This window comes from Crocodylus siamensis, chromosome 2, assembly GCF_052110815.1.
Source record: "Crocodylus siamensis isolate JL-2025a chromosome 2, ASM5211081v1, whole genome shotgun sequence".
Lineage (NCBI taxonomy): Eukaryota > Metazoa > Chordata > Crocodylia > Crocodylidae > Crocodylus > Crocodylus siamensis.
Genome location: NC_143396.1, coordinates 208,551,599 through 208,570,029, shown reverse-complemented (window position 1 = coordinate 208,570,029; position 18,431 = coordinate 208,551,599). Strand labels below are relative to the sequence as shown.

At 38.7% G+C, this 18,431-nt stretch overlaps 2 protein-coding genes across 4 annotated transcripts in view; both read left to right on the top strand.

Moving 5' to 3' along the window:
- The window catches only part of SHANK2 (SH3 and multiple ankyrin repeat domains 2), a 736,911-nt gene that overhangs the window by 686,296 nt on the left and 32,184 nt on the right, over positions 1-18,431 (top strand). The window lies entirely within an intron of this gene.
- Positions 11,966-13,570, top strand: LOC149871645 (uncharacterized). The gene is made up of 2 exons (XM_090034467.1): positions 11,966-12,038; positions 12,450-13,570. Exons 1-2 carry the CDS (start codon positions 11,966-11,968, stop codon positions 13,307-13,309), a joined length of 933 nt encoding a protein of 310 aa, XP_089890593.1. The 3' UTR covers positions 13,310-13,570.

The following is an 18,431-nucleotide window of genomic DNA, read 5'->3' as shown; positions in this document are numbered from 1 at the left end:
TCCAGGTTGGCAGGGAGAGACTGACCTCTTAAGAATAGCAGAAAAATGTTTTTGCTCAAAAATCAGACAAGGATTTAGCATTTAAAATGGGCTTACCTTCAGAATTGATTCACAGTTCATTCCCTTTCTATTTCCAAGCTTCAGTACGGAAGAAGAAGGGTAAGGGGAAGCATTTTGTCTCTTGTTTAACCTGTTTCTCACCTTTCCATAGTGAAGGATAATAACATAACTGTATATGTTGGCATATGGTCCAGTTTATTTTATGGTGTCAAATGTACATTAAATATTGTATATGTTTTTACTTATTTAGCTGATAAATTGCAAACACATAAAGACCTAAAGCAATCAGAAGAACACATTTGAAAATATTTTCCCCATTTCTTCCTTTTGTCTTCTTTCCTCCATCCCCACCCCCATTTCCCTTATTCTGTCTCAGATTCTTTCCCAAACCCTTCCATATCATCTCGTCACAGTTACTGTGCTAACTGGCAGCCACTGAGAAATAATGGCAACTGATAAGAATTCGGTGTAGTCCTCCATCAGTTATTTCGCTTACCCTTGTAATGGCCAAATGTTACTCACATAACTACACAGCCTGTCTCAGAAAATAGGGACCTCACACATACATCTTGAACTTTGACCTGAAGAAATGCTGCTCTACACAATTTCAGGTTTTAATATAACATCTTTCACACTGTCCCGTATGCATGGAATGCCCTCCCTGAACTGATTCATCAGGCCACTACCCCCTTTTCCTTCAAATCTCTCCTTGAAACCCACATCTGCTGTGATGCCTATTAAACGATCATTCAAATAGTGATGGCTAAGTGGAGGGGCAGATAGGCATAGTCAACCTTTTATAACAGTTTACCAAAAATGTAGATGTATATTTGTTTGCGTTTGGCTGTATTCTTCTTTCCCCTCGCTTTGTATGTTATTTGCTTTCCTAGACTGTAAGCTCTTTTGGGCAGGGATTGTGTCATTGTATGCTTGCAAAGCACCTTGCCCAAAGGAAATCCTCAAACCCCCCTGAGTTTTTGAGTGATACTTCCATATAACAACTGATGGCATAATCAGTAGAAGAAATTTAAGGTAATTGAAAGTGAAGGAAGATGCCCCTTCAGTAGTGAACTATTCTTTCTGTCGTCTTATGGTAACACAGTAATTACCTGGGGGTTTTCCTCTTTGTTTTTGCTTTTTATTTTATTTTAATATATCCAGATTTTTTCTCATGTTGATCTTGTTAATAGCATGCAGCACTTCCAACTATGGGTACTTTCTTTCCTCAGAGCAGGATAACTTAGAAACTGTCCATTCAGATGCGATAAAACCTTTTTTTGTTAGTATGTTTCTGGTAGAGGTTTTATTTTTTAATTTATTTTGGAATAACAGTTCTTTATTATATGAATGATGTTGTAGAATAACAGAATTGAATTCATGTTTCTTAATGCCCTAGGGAACATAGTCATTTATAGAATCTTATTGTTTGTTTTTAGTTGTTTCAGGTGGGTTTCTGTTCTGTGTTGTTTTTCAGCTTTGTTTTTCTATTGGTTGTAGTTTTTTTGGTGAGGTCAAAGGCAAAGGCTGTTGATTTTTGTTTTTATTCAGATAGCCATATCATTTAGTACCATACCCAAATGTTTCAGTTAAGTAATAGGCAGACAAGGTTCTTTGGGTAGATATCTTTTATTAGACCAACTAAACAGTTGGCAAAATTGTTCTCTGCAAGCTTTCGGGTACAAATGCCCTACAACTAAGAACCCTAAAGCATGAAAGATATTGAATTTTTCCATTTGAAATGGAAACTTCACAATTGTATCTTCTATTGTAGACAGCATACTGCAGATCGCTAAAACCTTGAGTCAAACTACTTTGATACTTTTCTCCTCACAACAGATATCCAGTTCAGAGGAAGAGATTTTGAAATGTACATTTGCAGAATAGATGGTTTTTTTTATTAATAAGAAGTCCTTTCTGGGTTTTTTCTTTTGTTTTTTTGTAAGTGTTTTAAGAATTATTGAATGAGTAGATGTGGCAGCCTGAAATCTAACAAATCTTTTTGTTGCAGCAATCATTGTTTAAGAGCAATATAGATTACAAAGTAAGAGCTAGGTTATATAAGCTTGTACTATGTACTGCTGAATAAATTTTTCGTGCAGAAAATGAAACCAAAGATGCAAAATCTTTAAAAATTTAAAACATAAAATAATATACATAGTAAGAGTTGCACAAAATATAGTATTTGGAAAAGGTAAAGTTCTTCATAGTATAGCACTCCATTTATTAACTAATCATTGATGCTGAATTTCAGTATGTTGCTTCCCATCATAATTTTCATCCCCACTCTATTTCAAGTCATACAAGTATGAGTGGAAGCTCAAAATTTTTATTTAAAATAAGGAAAAAAACCTTGAACTCTAGAAATATGGCATTCATATGTGCATTGTGAAAAGTTGTTTGATTTCTATTTGCCCAGTTTGTATTTGGACTGTTTGATGTTTGGACTTTATTTTTTTTATTTTTTTGGATACAACTATTAAGGAAAAGATAGATAATTTCGGTGCAACCTCTAGATATAAGCTCTAAAAGTTTCATACTCAATCTTTTTATAGCCAGGAATGAATTTGATTTACTAAGCAATTTCACATTTTGGGGGTCTCTGCAGAGATCAGTAAGATATTGTTTTGACTGGAACAGACAAGAATGAAAAACAGTAGTGTAAAAAAGATTTTAAGAAGTTGAGAGAGCGTGGAGAAAGAGACAAAAAAATTATTCTTGCAAGAAATGGAATACGTGACAAAAATATATTTGGATTAAGAAATACTAGGTTGGTAGTAGCTAGACAGTTTTAGATATGAGTTGGGTATTTTTTGTATCAACTTCAAGAGAAAATCTCTATTTTGTTAATAACTGTATTTGGGATTTGATATGGATTGAAGTATAAACAGCAAATATAAATGTAGAACTCTCCTTACTATTGACCAGATTAGACATTTATACAATTTCTGTCAATCATCGTCGCAGATGACTGTCTGGTATCTTGCATCTGACATTTAAGTAGTTGTATTTATTTAGTAGAAAAATATCAGTTGATGGCTTTCAAAAGAAATATTGTCTCCGACAAACATCCACACTCCATCCCATTCTGTTTTATCCATTGTTTCAAAGGTGTCACACTCCAATGGCATCTGAAACAATGAAATCACAGAGCAAATAAATGTGAATGCCAAACAGAGGTTGAAACTAAAATGTTACCTTTGTTTGAAGAAATCGTGCACAGAAAGCCCTGGATCAGAAACCATTTTTTATTCCAACATGATGGAATTGATGATGGAGATTTATCTGCAGGATTACAGTGTGTGTACCAAGAGCACCGCTTCTGCAAAATCCACAGCTCCAACGTCCTTGATATTTTCCAATACCAACAGCAGTTTTAAATAGGAAGAAGGTTTTCCAGGCCTTTACCAGACAATACACACAGGAAGATAAAAAAAAAAATAAAAAGGCACTGCAGCTCCAGGTTAAATGAAGAGTACCTGAAGGATGTGCTTGTAAGTAACCTACTTTCATTATAGGTTGGAAATGCTAGCTGGTAAACAATAGAACAAGTAAACTGAGTTGCCATCTTCACAAGGATATGCGGCAATGATTTTTTGATGGAGAGGCTTCAAACTCCTAGGCTTCTGTTCTTGTAATTACAGAAATGGGGCCAATGTATTGCTCTCTTCATCAGTGCAGCCATGTATGTATAGTCTAATTCCAAAAGATTTGCTGTGGATTCACACCAGGGTAGAAGAGAATAGAATCTGGACTGGGCTGTGTCCAAATTGTAAATGGAAAATATTGGAATATAGTGTTTGTGGGGGGAAAAAAAGCCTTTGCTTTCCATTTTCAAGTGATTTGGGATGCTAATCTGTATATGCAGTTGGTTGAAAGTACATAGGAAACTGGTTCTGAACAACTTAGGTGCCCTATGTCTCCCCAGTTGGGCACCAAAAAATGGCCACCAGTAGTGCTGGCAAGAGTATCGATAGACCTGAGACTTTTATATCTCTATATAGGCATGCAACTGTCAGTGATGACCACAAATTATGAGTTTTTATTATTAAAAACATAGCTAAATATATTACTCCTAAGATTCTAGCTCTATGATGACAGGCACTTAGTTGTTTTTCTTTGCTGCAGAACAATAATTGAAGAAGGTTTCCTCACCATCCAAGCAAAGCAATGGTGTAGGAGAAGCTGGAAAAGGAAGTGTAAGTGTTCAAAGGAAAGCACATTTTATGGTGGTTGGATCCATATGAGTGGGATACACTGGCATTTATGAGTGGAATGTTGTTCTAATAGACTACTATCGGTTGAATGTCTTCTAGTCTATCCAAATCAAGGGGTTCTTGATGAACACCAAGAATTGCATGGTTGTATTTAGTCTGACAGGGTTGCATGAGCAGAAATGTTTCCAGCATTTTTTTAATATGTTCTCTCTCTTTTTTAGGAGCCAGGGAGATGAACGGCAATCTCCCTCATCCCCCACCCCCCAAAAAAATGAAATAAAAATCCCCCCCAACACTTTTCCTGCCACTTCTCTTTTTTTCTTCAATTGTTCCTAAAGCCATGTTCATTATCTTCTTACATACTTCAAAATAAATGTATTTTTTATAATTCATGGGTGTTTGGTTTCCATTCCTTGGTGTGAAGAATGAGTGCATGTACTAGGGAAGATAAATTAGGAAAATACAACTTATTCCCTTTCACCCCCACCCTCATTTTGTTTCTTTGTTTGGATGACTGAGCCCCAGTTTTCAAATGCTGTCTCTCAAACAATGCATTCAAATTGCCACGTCTTGTTCTCAATCCTTAAAATTCCACCTGGTTTACAGGATGAAAGTGGTTTTTTTGATTATATTTTGTGCTTTGTGTTTTTGTTTTTTAAACAGGAACCAGTGTTACACAATGATCATTCCTCCTGCAAGGTAGGAAATTCCTTGCAAGGTAGGTTGAATTTTAAGGTTTCAGAACTGCAGGCAAATGTATATGCCCGTGTGTTTTTGTGTGGGTATTGGACATACTGTTAAAGAGCTGGTGTTTGAAAATGGGGCCTGCAACAAGATTCTAACATACCAAAAATAGCACTAGTTACTTTCTGCTTTCCTTTGAATTATCTTTTAATGGTATGATCATAATATGCAAATATGCCTCTTATGCACTGGGATGAAAATGTTTTAAATCCCAAAAGCACAGATAAGTCTTGGTTGGGAGCAAAAAATCTAGGTTCCTCTGCAGTGTGAGTATGTGCCAAACGCTTCTTGTGAATCATGTAATGATGTTTATAGATATTAGGTGTTGATTTATGTTGAGATAGTCTTTGTAATAAAGCTTTTTTTACTGTTTATTTTATATATTTTCTCTTTTTCTCAGTCTTCCAGTATAATGATATAGGGTAACTTGAGTTATCCCAAAAGATTTCTGTGTTGCTATCCAGTTTTCTTAAAAGAGAACTTTTTTTTTTTTTTTTGGATGGTCCATCTTTACTTTCATAACTAAATTCTTAAATAAGGTACACTTCTTGACTACATTCTACATTACGTTTTCCTTATACTGCCCCCTGAAGTTACATTTTTGCATATTATTTTCATTACAGTAAAAACTCTGATTTTTGGTGGTATATCTCAGGAATGATCATGTAAACAGTCTTGTTTACAGTGTGCCCACATGACACATCTTGCAAAACTGACTTAAGTTGGTTCCAAATTAAAATACAACCATAGTGATAAATTCTTCACTATGTAATGATTTTGAGTTGTTATTAGTTATGAACCTGGGCTTAACTTTGAAATGAAAATAGGAAATGTAAAGCAGTCTTATTTTTCTGGGGTTTTTTAAAAGCTGACATATTTGTATGGTATGTTTTGGTGGCTTGAATTGTTTGTTATATTCTTATCACTAGAGTTGGTCACAAACTTCAAAGCTGCCTCTCAATATTTAAGGTGGAATTTATAAACCAGAGTTTTGGTTTGAAGCTATCTTTATGCACCAAAGGGCTGATGATACCTCAGTCTGGCTTGGTATACAAAACAAACCTAAAGGATAAAATATAGCAAGTCATATTTGTTTGGCCAGTATACTCAAAGGTGGATAACTAAAATTAGTCATATAAACATATTGTTAGGCACTGCAAGAGTGTGGACTGACTTTCAGAAGTGCTTAAGAATGTAAGACTGGGCCTGGGTCATCAAGTCAAGGTCGCTGCTTTTACAAGCCACCATATCATAATTACTTTCATTACCTGACCAAGTTCCATCTAAACAATAGCTTGGGGATTTGGGGGGTATTTTTTGTTAGAAAACTGTTCCAAAAACTCACTGTTCTCTTCACCTTCTCCTAATTTCCAGTCTGAATTAATCAACAGCCAGTTTTATACCCATCCGTCCTTCATGCCAACATGTGTTCGTTAGCTGAAATAGACATCTGCTCATCTTTTGTTTTGCCAAGATCTTTTAGTCTCCTTCCACTAAGAGGAGACTGAAATCTGGAAGAAGCACAACAGGGTGACAGGTGTTCCATACCTCGGTCATGCTACCTGTTTACTTAGGTGCCTAACCTCAGGCAAACAAGTTGGTAAAGATTGGCTCACGTTTACTGTACTTTGCTTGCCCTGATTGTACCCACTTAGCTTCTGATCTCTGTGCTAAAAAACAACCCAAACATATTTTTTAAATATATTTTCAAAGGTTATAAAAATGACTGCATCAAAGCTGTTACATTTTTGGTGAATGAATACATACAGGTTTGACAAATACATTTAAAGAATGCACGTGCCTTCTTATATATATAAAATGGAGTATTCCTTTAATGCCAGTACTGCTTAGATGCACTTAATTATTCTGAGGAGGTGGTAAATAATACCACTGCGTTTATGCCCTTTGCCATTTGACAAAGAACAGTCAGTACTTTTCCACGACAAGAAAATACACATTATCTAATCTTAAAGGAAGTGGCGAAACCGAGGTGAATTTCCAATCTCGTACATAAGAAAGACAGTGAAACAAATGTGTGTGTGTTCATGTGTATACCTGTGTGCACTTGTGTGCAGTATATTAAAAGCTAGGTTTTTTTAAATGCAGAAAAGGTTTGACATGGCAGGAAGAACAAAGTCACTGCGTGCCCATCAGTTTTCAGAAGGAAATAGTTTATACACCAGATGTTTGACTGTGTGATTAACTGCAGATACTAGAAAAGGTGTGTAAAACCACAGCACATAGGTGCAATTGGCATTGCGCTAAGTTTTGTGTAACTGATTGTGCCTGGTGCAGTTTCTCTCTGTCTATCTTAGGTATTTACAAGGCATCTATCACCTTGGTACCTAAGCAGTTTGAAAAATGCACCTGCCACAGAAGTCATGATGCAGATACAGGCAAAAGCCCAGGTCCAGAGCAGCAATGGCAGGCCCCAGGAAGCTCCCCAGCTGTCACAGTTGTAGTTGAGCTCCTGGCCATACATGGTGTGCCTAAGCATCATCTCTACTTACTTGTCAGCGGGAAGAAGTTCAGCTCCACTTGTGGGGAAAACTGGAAAGAAAGATAATGGAAAAGGCAACGATCCAGTAGGAGAGTTGAAAAGAAATTGTGGGATTTCAAAAGGAGGGATTCTTAAAGAGCAGCACATCTCAGGGGAGGGATCAACTGCCAGTCGAAGTGGCAGGTAAGGCACAATGCAGGCAATAAGTCTCAAGTGTTCTCCAACGAAAAAAAGTTAAATAAATACCTCTGATGTCCATAAAGTCTGTCTGCTATCCAAAGCCCACTGTTCTTGGCCTCTGTCTTGGTCCTCTGTCCCTACAGCTGAGTAGGCCTTACAGTTCTCTGTGGATTACAACCCAGAAAACATACTAAATCATTTTCAGCATCCTAAAACGTGGTTAGTAACAAACCTGAAGGACTTTCACCATGCATGTACGATGTTGTGTTAACATGGTGCAGTGAGCCAGCCCCAGGAAGCAGTATTCCAGATCCATGAGTTTACCCATCCAGTTGAGGGCTGATGTAGCTCTGACTTCTGGCATCATTTAACAGATGGCCTGCCCACAGCTTGCTGCATACAGGGCTGGGAATAGGCAAACTGGTGTTGGCATAAAAGAAATAACAAACCTGTCACTTGGCTACCAAAGGCAGTTACAACATTGATCGGCCACTTCAGAAAAAAGCTGATTAGATGCAACATTCACATGAATGTGTCAGCACAGTAGGCACAGATGTATAATTTGCCAGTCCTGACCTCTGTCCCTGAAACAGAGGACTTCTCTGGCTGTATCAGGGAGAGGGGTAGAAGGGACTCTTAACATTGCCACTCAGGCCACCTTAAAGACACCATGGATCTATTGACAAAATGATAATCAATAAGGGGAAACAAAGTGCTACTCGATGTAGGTTTTTATATATCTATCTATATCCATATATACATATCAGTCTATATACCTATAGATACAGCTTCAGCATATGTGATCAAGCATTGAATGTACAGTGGGCCCCGGACTCAGACCCTCAGTACCTCTGCCACTTCTCACCTGCGCACTTCTTTCTCTCTCCCTTACAAACTGTAGTTAAAATTATTTTGTAGGGTTGGGGACAAGGAATGAGTCCACAACTCAGGAGACCATGAAAGATTGCTGCTTAACATCCTAAGGGATACGTGTGCAGCCAAGAAATGGAATGCCCTTATGAGAGAAGTATGTTAGCTCTTAGTTTGTGCAGTTTTCCATATCACTGTGAGCAAACTGGCTGACATGGGCACAGGTTCAGGATGGAAAATACTGGTGAGGTCAGAGGGAGCCTGGATAGTTCTTTCCTTTTCCATTTTTTTCCACCAAGGGAAGTTACAGGATGGTACTAGTACCCACTGTATCTTATAACTTGGCTTAAAAAGAGAGAAATGTTGTTTAAACCAATTAAAAAGCTGTTAATGCATTAATGAATACTGTTGGGTTTATGAAACCTCTACCAACTTGCACCACTAACCTGGCACATTTACTGCTACTTCTGTGGAGCCAGCCCATTGCCAAGGAGGTGGGGGTCAAGAGAGTCCAGCTGTAAGTTAACTTGGCTTTAGTTTTGCTGTCACCAGGCATCAGTGCAGTGAGCAATCTAGTCTTCTGGGTGAGCAGTACAATATCCAGGCAAACTAAATTTTCCATTGCCACGCCTCCTCTACAACATCAACAGAGCAGCTGGTGCTATCATTTTAAATTCCAGTCTGAATTTACCAGGAGTGACCTTTGGCCACCCAAGAAAGGATTTCTTGGGCACAGATTGATAAATTCAACACTATGGTGTCAGCCTTTGACCCTGAGGCAAAGTTCCCATGATTGTTCTGCAACAAATGAAAGCTTGTGATGGCCATGCTTGTAATGTGGCCTTGTTTTCCCATGCCCCATACCAATATTTAATAAAGCTTATGTAAACGTAGTTACTGGAGTTGGTTGAACTCTTTGTTACTAGAGTTGGTCATAACTCGCATTAGTTGTGAGTAATCCCATTTTTCATTAACATCTAGTTAAGAAAACCTATTCCAAATATCTGTGAATGTATTCATTATTCATAAGTATTCGACAGTAGTTTCCACAAATAACTTTCTGCCCATAGGTTGTTTGCAAAGTGTTTGCTTTAGCATATTTGTCATTTGTGTATTTGGTCACCTATGCCAGATGCTGTTGTTTGAGCTCCCTGATTGGGAGACTGGAAATACTTTAATTATGAGAATGATGCTTAGTAGAGTTTTATAGTTTTTGTTTTTAAAGAAATAAACATTCATGCTAAAATTTGAATAGCTTTTCCACAATATCGGCCTCTGGCAGGTGCACAAATATGCATGAATAACAAAAATAATATGACCCCATGAATCATAACAGACTAAACTCAGTGATATTCACAAACTAGTATGGTTTGTTGGGGTTTTTTTTTTCAGTTTTTGCCTTTTTGTGTTTCTTTTCTTTTTATTTGACCAGTACCATTATTAGGTGGGATATGTTCAAAATGCTTGTCAGGAAGTTTGACATGTTGAAAGCATGACCAAGATATTTTGTATACCAGTGACAAAACCAGAACATATAATCCCTTATCTTACTCTGATTCCATAAAAATTTAACTGGAATGTGTGTTTGCTGTGTGGTAAAAATAGCTCCCCTGGTTATTTTATTTTATTTTTTTTGTTCTTTTTTTTTTTCATGTGTACTCAAGCAAAGAATTGTTAAGAATTAATATCATGGTTCTACATTGTAGATGCTAAGGGATATTTGTTACAAAGGTCACAGCTATGGCTGTCAAAGCTGGGTTGGGGTAGGAGGAAAGGAGAATAGAATTGAAGAGGTATTGGGTATGACAGTGGGATGATATCAGAAAGTCCCTTTCAAAATTTCCCTGCAATGGAAGAGCCAATGATTGCATGACAATTTGTCCCTAAAATCATTTCCATAAGGAGCTCATGCCTTTTTACAAATACAATCTCATCCTCACTTTCCATAAAACATGCAACTGGACAGTCCGATCAAATGCAGACAGAATGTGAATACTTTGAATGTGAATACTTTAAAATAATGACATTATTAAATGCACAAATAGTATCCATGCTCTCAGCATTAAAACAATCAAATTAAATCATAATTATAGTAAATCATTAACTACATTGAATCCCTTTAGATAGATATAATATTATGAGATGGATTAATGTGTAAAAGAGGGGCCCTTGGGTCTGTCAGAGGGCCTCAAAACTAAGAACAAAAATATTATCCCAGAAATGCCCGATTTTTTTTTAAAAAAACCCAAAAACCCTCAGCTTATTACCTCAAAAGCACCCTTCAGATATAAATGTACAACTTGAAATGAAGTTCATAAGAGCAGCATCTAGTGTTATATCAAAGAGTAGAATGGACTCCATTAAAAAAAAAAAATTCCCATTCCAGTGCCAGAAAGTATGTATGACATAGACCCAGCATTCCAAACACCCTAGCACCAAAAACACAGTATGCCAGTTAGTCAGTGATGATCAACACATGTTGTCACTTTAGATACTGGTCTTTCTGAGTATAGTGCTGCTCCCACATATCCCTTGCCTGAGAGCTAGAAAAACAGGCTCCTTCAGCCTACAAAATTGCAGTCTTCACCTGGACAGTTAGGCTAGGTACAGACATTCAAAAAGCCCAAGGCGGAATCCATCTAAGTTACGCGGTTTTCTGTAAGCGGCGTAGTTTAGATCGGTAGCAAACAGAACACTCATTCGCCCTTTGGTGGGGGGAGGCAGGCAGAGCAAATGTTAGACAGGTTCTGCCATTTTTAAGTCAAGTCCTTATGCCGAACTTCTGTTCTGTTATGGGTATAGACCGGTTTCCGGTCACTTATACCATAAAGGTGTAATGTCTGTACCTGGCCTCACAGATTGATTTCTGATGGCCAAATTGTCCCTCCAAATGAAAGGTGGACTCATTTCTTGTTTGTTAGGACAGAGAGTTATGCCTTCAGTATATGTAATCAGAAATGGTGCTGAACAGATCATGCTCTAGTATGAGATGTCATTGATGTGAGCACAAAGTCTAGTCGTTTTCAGCTGCTGGGGTATATTTTTATATAGGGGAGGATTCAGAATAAATCCATGTGTAATATCCTCCTCATTAGCATATGTAACCATCTCTTCTTGCACACTAAATTGTGCACAGAGAAGCACTTACTCCCACATTTCTACCAAATGTCCTCAGGCAAGGGAAAAGACAGCCAGGGGAGAGCAAAGTGAATTTTTTTTCCAAAGGAAAAGGACATCCTGTTGAGCAATGTCCTCAAACATCATAACCTACCATTTGGAGACACCTACAAGCTGCACTGCATGCAGAAAAGGTTGGGGAGGGCATTGCTCACAGGATAAATGCTTGTAGCAACTACATTCGCTCTGCAGCAGTGCTTGGGGAGGTGGGTGGCGTGACATGAAACGTCGGACAAAAGAGAAGATAGCCAGCAGTGCTTCAGAACAACAAAGGGCTACTACACAGGCCAGTGGTGGAGCACCTCTGACACCACAGGAGGCTCAATTTGGACAATTGACCCTGAGCTCATCCCAGGGATTTCTGACTGACACCACTACAATTCATAGGTGAGCTTTTTGATAGGTTCACTGACATTTCCTGTCACAGTCACAATGAGGTGAATTGGTAGTCATGCCTTGGGATCCAGCACAGTTGTGTGTGTTATGGGTACAGGACAGTGTGTATTTTTATATAAAGTGGTTAGTTACTTCAACTGCCACATGCCCAATTCAGCCACTAAAATTTAGTCTACCTTTCTGTTTGCCCAAACACATACACTCTGGTTTCCCAACTGGCTTCTTTCTATGTGTTGTCCATGCATGTAGATTCCTCCATCCTCGTGGCCTCAGATACAGTGGTTGTTGCTCCTCTATTTGATTGCCAGATGTCACTGGGGAACAAGATGGGGAGGTTCCTGGATCCTCGGGACAATCCAGACGTCAGAGAGGGAGTTCACCATCCACGCCTGGAGAAGAACAGGAATCCTCGGTGCCTGCTTCTGATGAAGATTCACCAGCCAGAACCACAGAGAGTTGGCAGTGGCCATTGTCATCATCTGAAACACACAGCAACATTGGGGAAGATTTTGAGGGATTTCAGACACCAGAGCGGACTCCAGAGTGTACCATGGACATACAGTCTCCTGGGGATCAATCTCTCAGTAGGACTCCTCAGTTTGAAAGTGACTCTCCTGAGGAGGAGGGGAATAATGAAATGAATGAAGAGAGCCATGGTGTTCAGCCAGTCGCTAGGGATCAGGGTTGGAGAGGGCAGCCCCAGCTAACAGAGGGGGAGAAGCTGTTGATGGAAACCAACAGTAGGATTGTGCAGCTGCTGGAAAATATCAAGAGGGAGCATGCACAGTCCATGGGTCTCATGTCACAGTCCATGGGCCGCATGGAGCTGCAGCTAGGCATTGTGGCTACATCCACAAGAGCCATCCATAACTACCTGTCTGAGATCTTAGCTTTCCTCAAACAGCCAAGGACACAGGTCCTTGAAACACGTATCTCCCAAAGAGCCACCCCCCATGTTGAGTTAACCTGTGCCTCAACATGGACTGGTGAGGATGCAGTGGCAGCCTCCACTGTATACTTACCAGGGGATGAAGGGACAAGTGACTCTCGAGAACCACCGCAGGCCACCATGCCCTGTCGCAGTGGCCGGATGCAGAGAGCCATAACAGAGAGAGCCTCATTGCCCATGCCCACACGCCAGGCAAAAGGGGGAGGGAAGAAAAAATAATCACACTAGTGATAGGATTTTTAGGGGGTTTTTTATGTGCCTGTCCTTTTAATTCTTAGCCATAAGGCCATGAGTGGCAGAGTTCAACCATTTCTACATTGGCTAACATTGTATTCTGGCTGACTAGATTAGTCTAACATTTTGTAGTTTATACTTGCATTGTTAACAATGTGTGCTGCTGGTATTTGAAGAACATTTGCCTCTGTTCTTTCACTTTAGCCTCATAAGAGCATTTTTTTACTCTGTGCCAGGCATTCATTGCTTTTCTTACAAATACAAGTCATTTCTTGAGGCAGCTGTTTTTTTGAGTTTTCTTTCTCCATTATCCCTGTTCCCTCTGAGCAAGCATTCTGGACTTGGTGGTAAGTATGCAGGTCTTGGCAATATTCGCCTCAGAAATTGTGTTCTATCAGTCTTTGCCTGGTGTTTCTGGCATGCCGGCCTGAGGTGTTGGGGTTAGCCTGTAATGGATCATGATCATTCTTATCCTCTGTGGGTCTGATGAAATCGATCTCTAGACCCTCAGGTGGAGCTAATCCACGTGTCTTGGCTATGTTAATAAGCAATGTTGCCAGGATTATATCATAACTTTGGGGGCCTGTACAGTAATGTCCCACCAGATCTATCTAGGCGCCTGACTCTCATTTTCAAAGTTTCTTTTTATGATGGATCTGGTGGCTTGGTGGGCAGCATTATAATTTTTCCTCTGAGAGAGTCTGGAGATTTGGATCAGGAGTCTTAGCCAATATCTTTGTGGAATAAAGGACCATCTTCAGCAAGAAATATATTATGCAGGGGAAGACTGTCCCCAATAATATCACAGATACTAATTAATTTTTTTTTAAAATCCCAGTGTTGACCTAGCAGCCAAACCACATGAGAATGTAAGCGTTATGACATGCTGTTGGGCACTGTGCTACTATGTCTGTGATAAAGAGCTTTGCATCAGAGATGACCTTCACATTGATAAAATCAGAACTCTTTCCTGTTCCTTTTGACCATCTAATTTCCTGAGGGGCAGGTGCCCTGAGCATTATGTTGGTTTTCAATTGGTAGCCTGCAGGGCACATGGAAAATACACTTTGCGATAAAATTCTTTTATGACTGTTGGTGCTGCCTCTCTCGGGGGAATTTAATATAGTGGCACTCAAATTGCTATATGCATGCAGAGGCATCAGACTGGCTTATACATGTGATATCCCTGATGGTTCTCAGAAAGGATCCCATTACCAAAAGCCCCATGACCAGTGGTGACTGTAATTATCACAGGTGTAGCATGGCTCCTGTGTTTGATTCCCTACATCCCTTTGTAACCTTACATGAAATGGTTTGGAAGAGTTTGTATGGCAAACCTGTATTGAATTTCTCCTCTGACAAATACTGAAAGGCAATCTTAGCCCTAAAAGTCCTCTTCTGCAGATGCATTCAGGCTGTGCTCTGTCCAGGGAGCCAAAGGCCTTCTCTTCCCTTTCTCACTCCCGGTGACTGAAGTTGGTCAAAATGTAAGCAGGAAGCACTTCGCCAGTGTGCAAACCAGCCACAAACTGCTCTTTTAAGTGTGCGTGTGTGCTTGTGGCGATATTTTGCTAAATGACTGGTTTAATGATGAAACACAGCTGGTGTGGGCTGACCTCTGGTGTAGGCAGTTAGCAGGTACATCTTCTAGTTTAAACTATTTTCCCCATAACTAACTGCATCTAAATGCACTCCTTTTAATGTTCAGTTTTGAGTGCATTTCTTTGGCCATGCCACCAACACACCTCTTGCCAGGTGTAAATGTTTCCACTTGCATTCTGTTTGTGCCCAATGTATGACTTTTTTTGAGTTTTCTCTTGTTCAAATTGTGTATATAGGTATCCTTATAAATTGATTTCTGGTACAAACATGTAAGTCCCCTTCTCACTGCTGCAAAAATAAATATTGCAAAAATATGTAAGACCACAAAAATGTTGAGGGGAGAAGTTCATTAGCAGGCCTGACACAAGGGAGGTTCTATGGAGTATGTCCATCGTTTGAAAATATTTTTCTCATGCAGATATGCTTTGCGTGTTGCTACTGTAGGTATGAACAACTAGTTTAAGGGTATAGGCAAGTGAAAATGTATCCCTACGTTATCTACCGTTTATTTCTTTTGGATGAGTTCGAAGTGGCACTACATTCCTACCAAAGGCCAGTTACCTTTCTTCACCTAGCTAGCATGTACATAGTAGTATAAAGAAAATGTATTAATTCACATAGTGCTGTCAGTTTAAAAGTGTGGTGGATCTGGGCCTTATAGTAAGATTTTGTATTCTAGAGGACCCGCCATGTAGCTTTTGCCATTTGGGATTAATCTTACTCCACCCTACTTCACCCCTGACACACACACACACACACACACACACACACACACACACACACACACACACACACACACACACACACACACACACACACACACACACACACACACACACACACACACACACACACACACACACACACACACACACACCTTTTGAAGTTTCCAAGTTTTTTGTTCTTTTAGGACACCATCCTAGTTTTCTCCCTTTGTTCTCAAATCTAAGGCAGGAGTGGAAAAGAACAAACTGGGTGGCATTAGCAGTTCAGCTATTAGAACTACTATCTGATAGCTAGAAATAACCCCTAAAAGGTTTCTTGCAAAACAGCTTAATCATGTAGTATTCATTTTCCCACTCCCATCTCCAACCTGCTTCAACAGTTCTCAGCTAGACTTGAAAAGGAACAAAGCATTGTTTGAATGAGAGCAGCTATAGGGCGAGAAAGACTGAGGACCTGACAACATTAAAGAAGCTATAAAATCGCAAAGAAAGTTTCCAACAAGTTGATGGGGTAGTATTATAAGACTTTGTTTAAAAAAGAAAAATCTGTACCAACTGATATTTTGGTCGGATTCAGTACTGGAATCTGACTTTTAGTACTGTCTTTAAAAAAAAAAAAAAAAAAAAAAATCAGTACAGTTGGAGGGTATGTATGTTTCATTCCCTGAACAAATACTTTCATGCTTTTCAAGTGTCTGTCATAGCCTCATCATTCTTTCCCTGTAGTTTTTTTTGTTGTCTGAAGAGGTGTATGGTTATATGTGTCTGTTCAAAATAAAGGGGATGAGATTTTATATGGCATATTTATATTTCTTACTCATAGATTTTGAGTGACTAGTGGTTCAATCCCCCAAACACCCTATTCTCTGGAACCCACAGACCAATATGTTTGGCTAAACATCGTAAGGGCTAAAGAGACATCATACAAAGTCTTTGAAGCCTTGATTTTTTTTTCAGACACCCCTGAGTTTGAAATTGCAGTCTAGCCATATCTTTGTGATATAGCTCTAATGTTCAAGAATAAATCCTTGACTTTCTGATGCCTTTTATCCATCAGAAGGTGGCAAATATATATTTCTGAAAAGTGCAGCATTTGTATTACTGCTAAAATTTTATCAAATGCTTTTTAATTTTTTTTCCTATTTCTGTATATTTGTAAAGGTTTTCAGGATCTGACTTTTTTTTTTTTTTCTCTCTTCCCCTTGGAAGATCCATCATATAGAAAATAAACCAGGCAAACAAAAATTGACACTAACTCCAGTTGAAATTGGACAGTAACACTTTTCCTAATGAATTAACTTACTGATCAAATAAACCTTTCTTTTGATGACCCCTCTGCATGTCATCCAGAGTTCCAAGAACATCAAAAATTTTCTCAAACAGAGAAGATTGAATATAGTTCCCCTAGCTCCCCCTGTTTTAAAATGCTGTTCCTGCAATACAGGAATCTGCAACATAGAGCTACTGTTTAGAAAAAGCCAACATTATTTTCCTTCTACCCACTTTCCATCCATATCCACACTCCCCAGGCCCAGAGTGTGCTGTTTTTCAGTGAGGGATCAAGCTCAAATACCCACATCCAATACTTTGCATGTGGTGAAACTTCTAGACCACTGGAAAGCTGTTTTAAGTCAGTAATAACCTAATGACCAGACTTTCCTTTCTCCATAAAACAAATGAACAGATATTTGAGAGATAGACATCCTATACTTAATTCCTGAAAAGTAAGCTTTTCATTATTAATTTTTGTAAGACTTCAGTTTGTGAAAGCGTACCATTAGAGGAGTTAGTAAGCTAAGGAACTGCATCAAATTGTACGTTACTTTCATAAGTGCACATAGTCTGGGTGACTGGCATCCTATTGTTTTGGAGGAATTAAAACTAAAAGCCAGCCTAGCTTAACATGACTGCAAAATTTAGGATAGTACATGTGGTGCCATTGCAGTCTATGCTTTCATAGGGACAAATAATGCAGTGAAGATGGGATGAGAAAAACCTTTAGCTACTAGTTTAGCTTCTAGTCCTAGTTCAGAGACTGAATTACTCTTTAGCCTTGGGCAGGTCACTGAATTACTGTGCCTGAGTTTTCCAATCTGTAAGAAGTGGAGTAGTGATAAGGGAGTTGAAGGTTTTAATTAGTTGATTGTGTAGTGCTTTGAAATAATTAAAATGAAAGTAGTAGAAAAGTGTTAAATGTTCAGCAACTTTTAAAACTATAACAGCATTTAATTTTAATGACTGCTCATTTTGTTTGTAGTCACAATTGAAGATGGTCTGAATCAAACCTTGGGATCCAAAATCTCATGAACTTTGAGGGATCTTGATGGAAACATCACCACCAGAATCCTGCCAAAACTATAGAGGGTAGACCAAAAACCTAATTCTCAACAACCAAGCTTCAGTTCAGATTTGAGTTTTTAATCTATCTTGCCAGTTTCTGGCCACAGCTCAATATAACTTTTGCCCCAGATGGTAAACATTTAAAAAAATCATATTTAACAGTTTAATTTTATAAAGACGTGATTCAGTTTTCAGTAATGCTAAATGCCTTTACCTAATAGTCTGAGATCATAAATAGATTAGAAAATAATTACTGGAGAAGAATAAGTAGAAAGAGCACTCTTGAAGTATTTGTTATAGTTAAAATAACACTGAAATTCTGGTGGCTTAGTACTGTCTGCTTATCGCTATGTGAAACAGTGCTCTACGGGTACATTATTTCTAAAGGTCTTCTTTCCGTTTCTATATAGATATTCTCCCTTCACATATTGAAGGTTTGA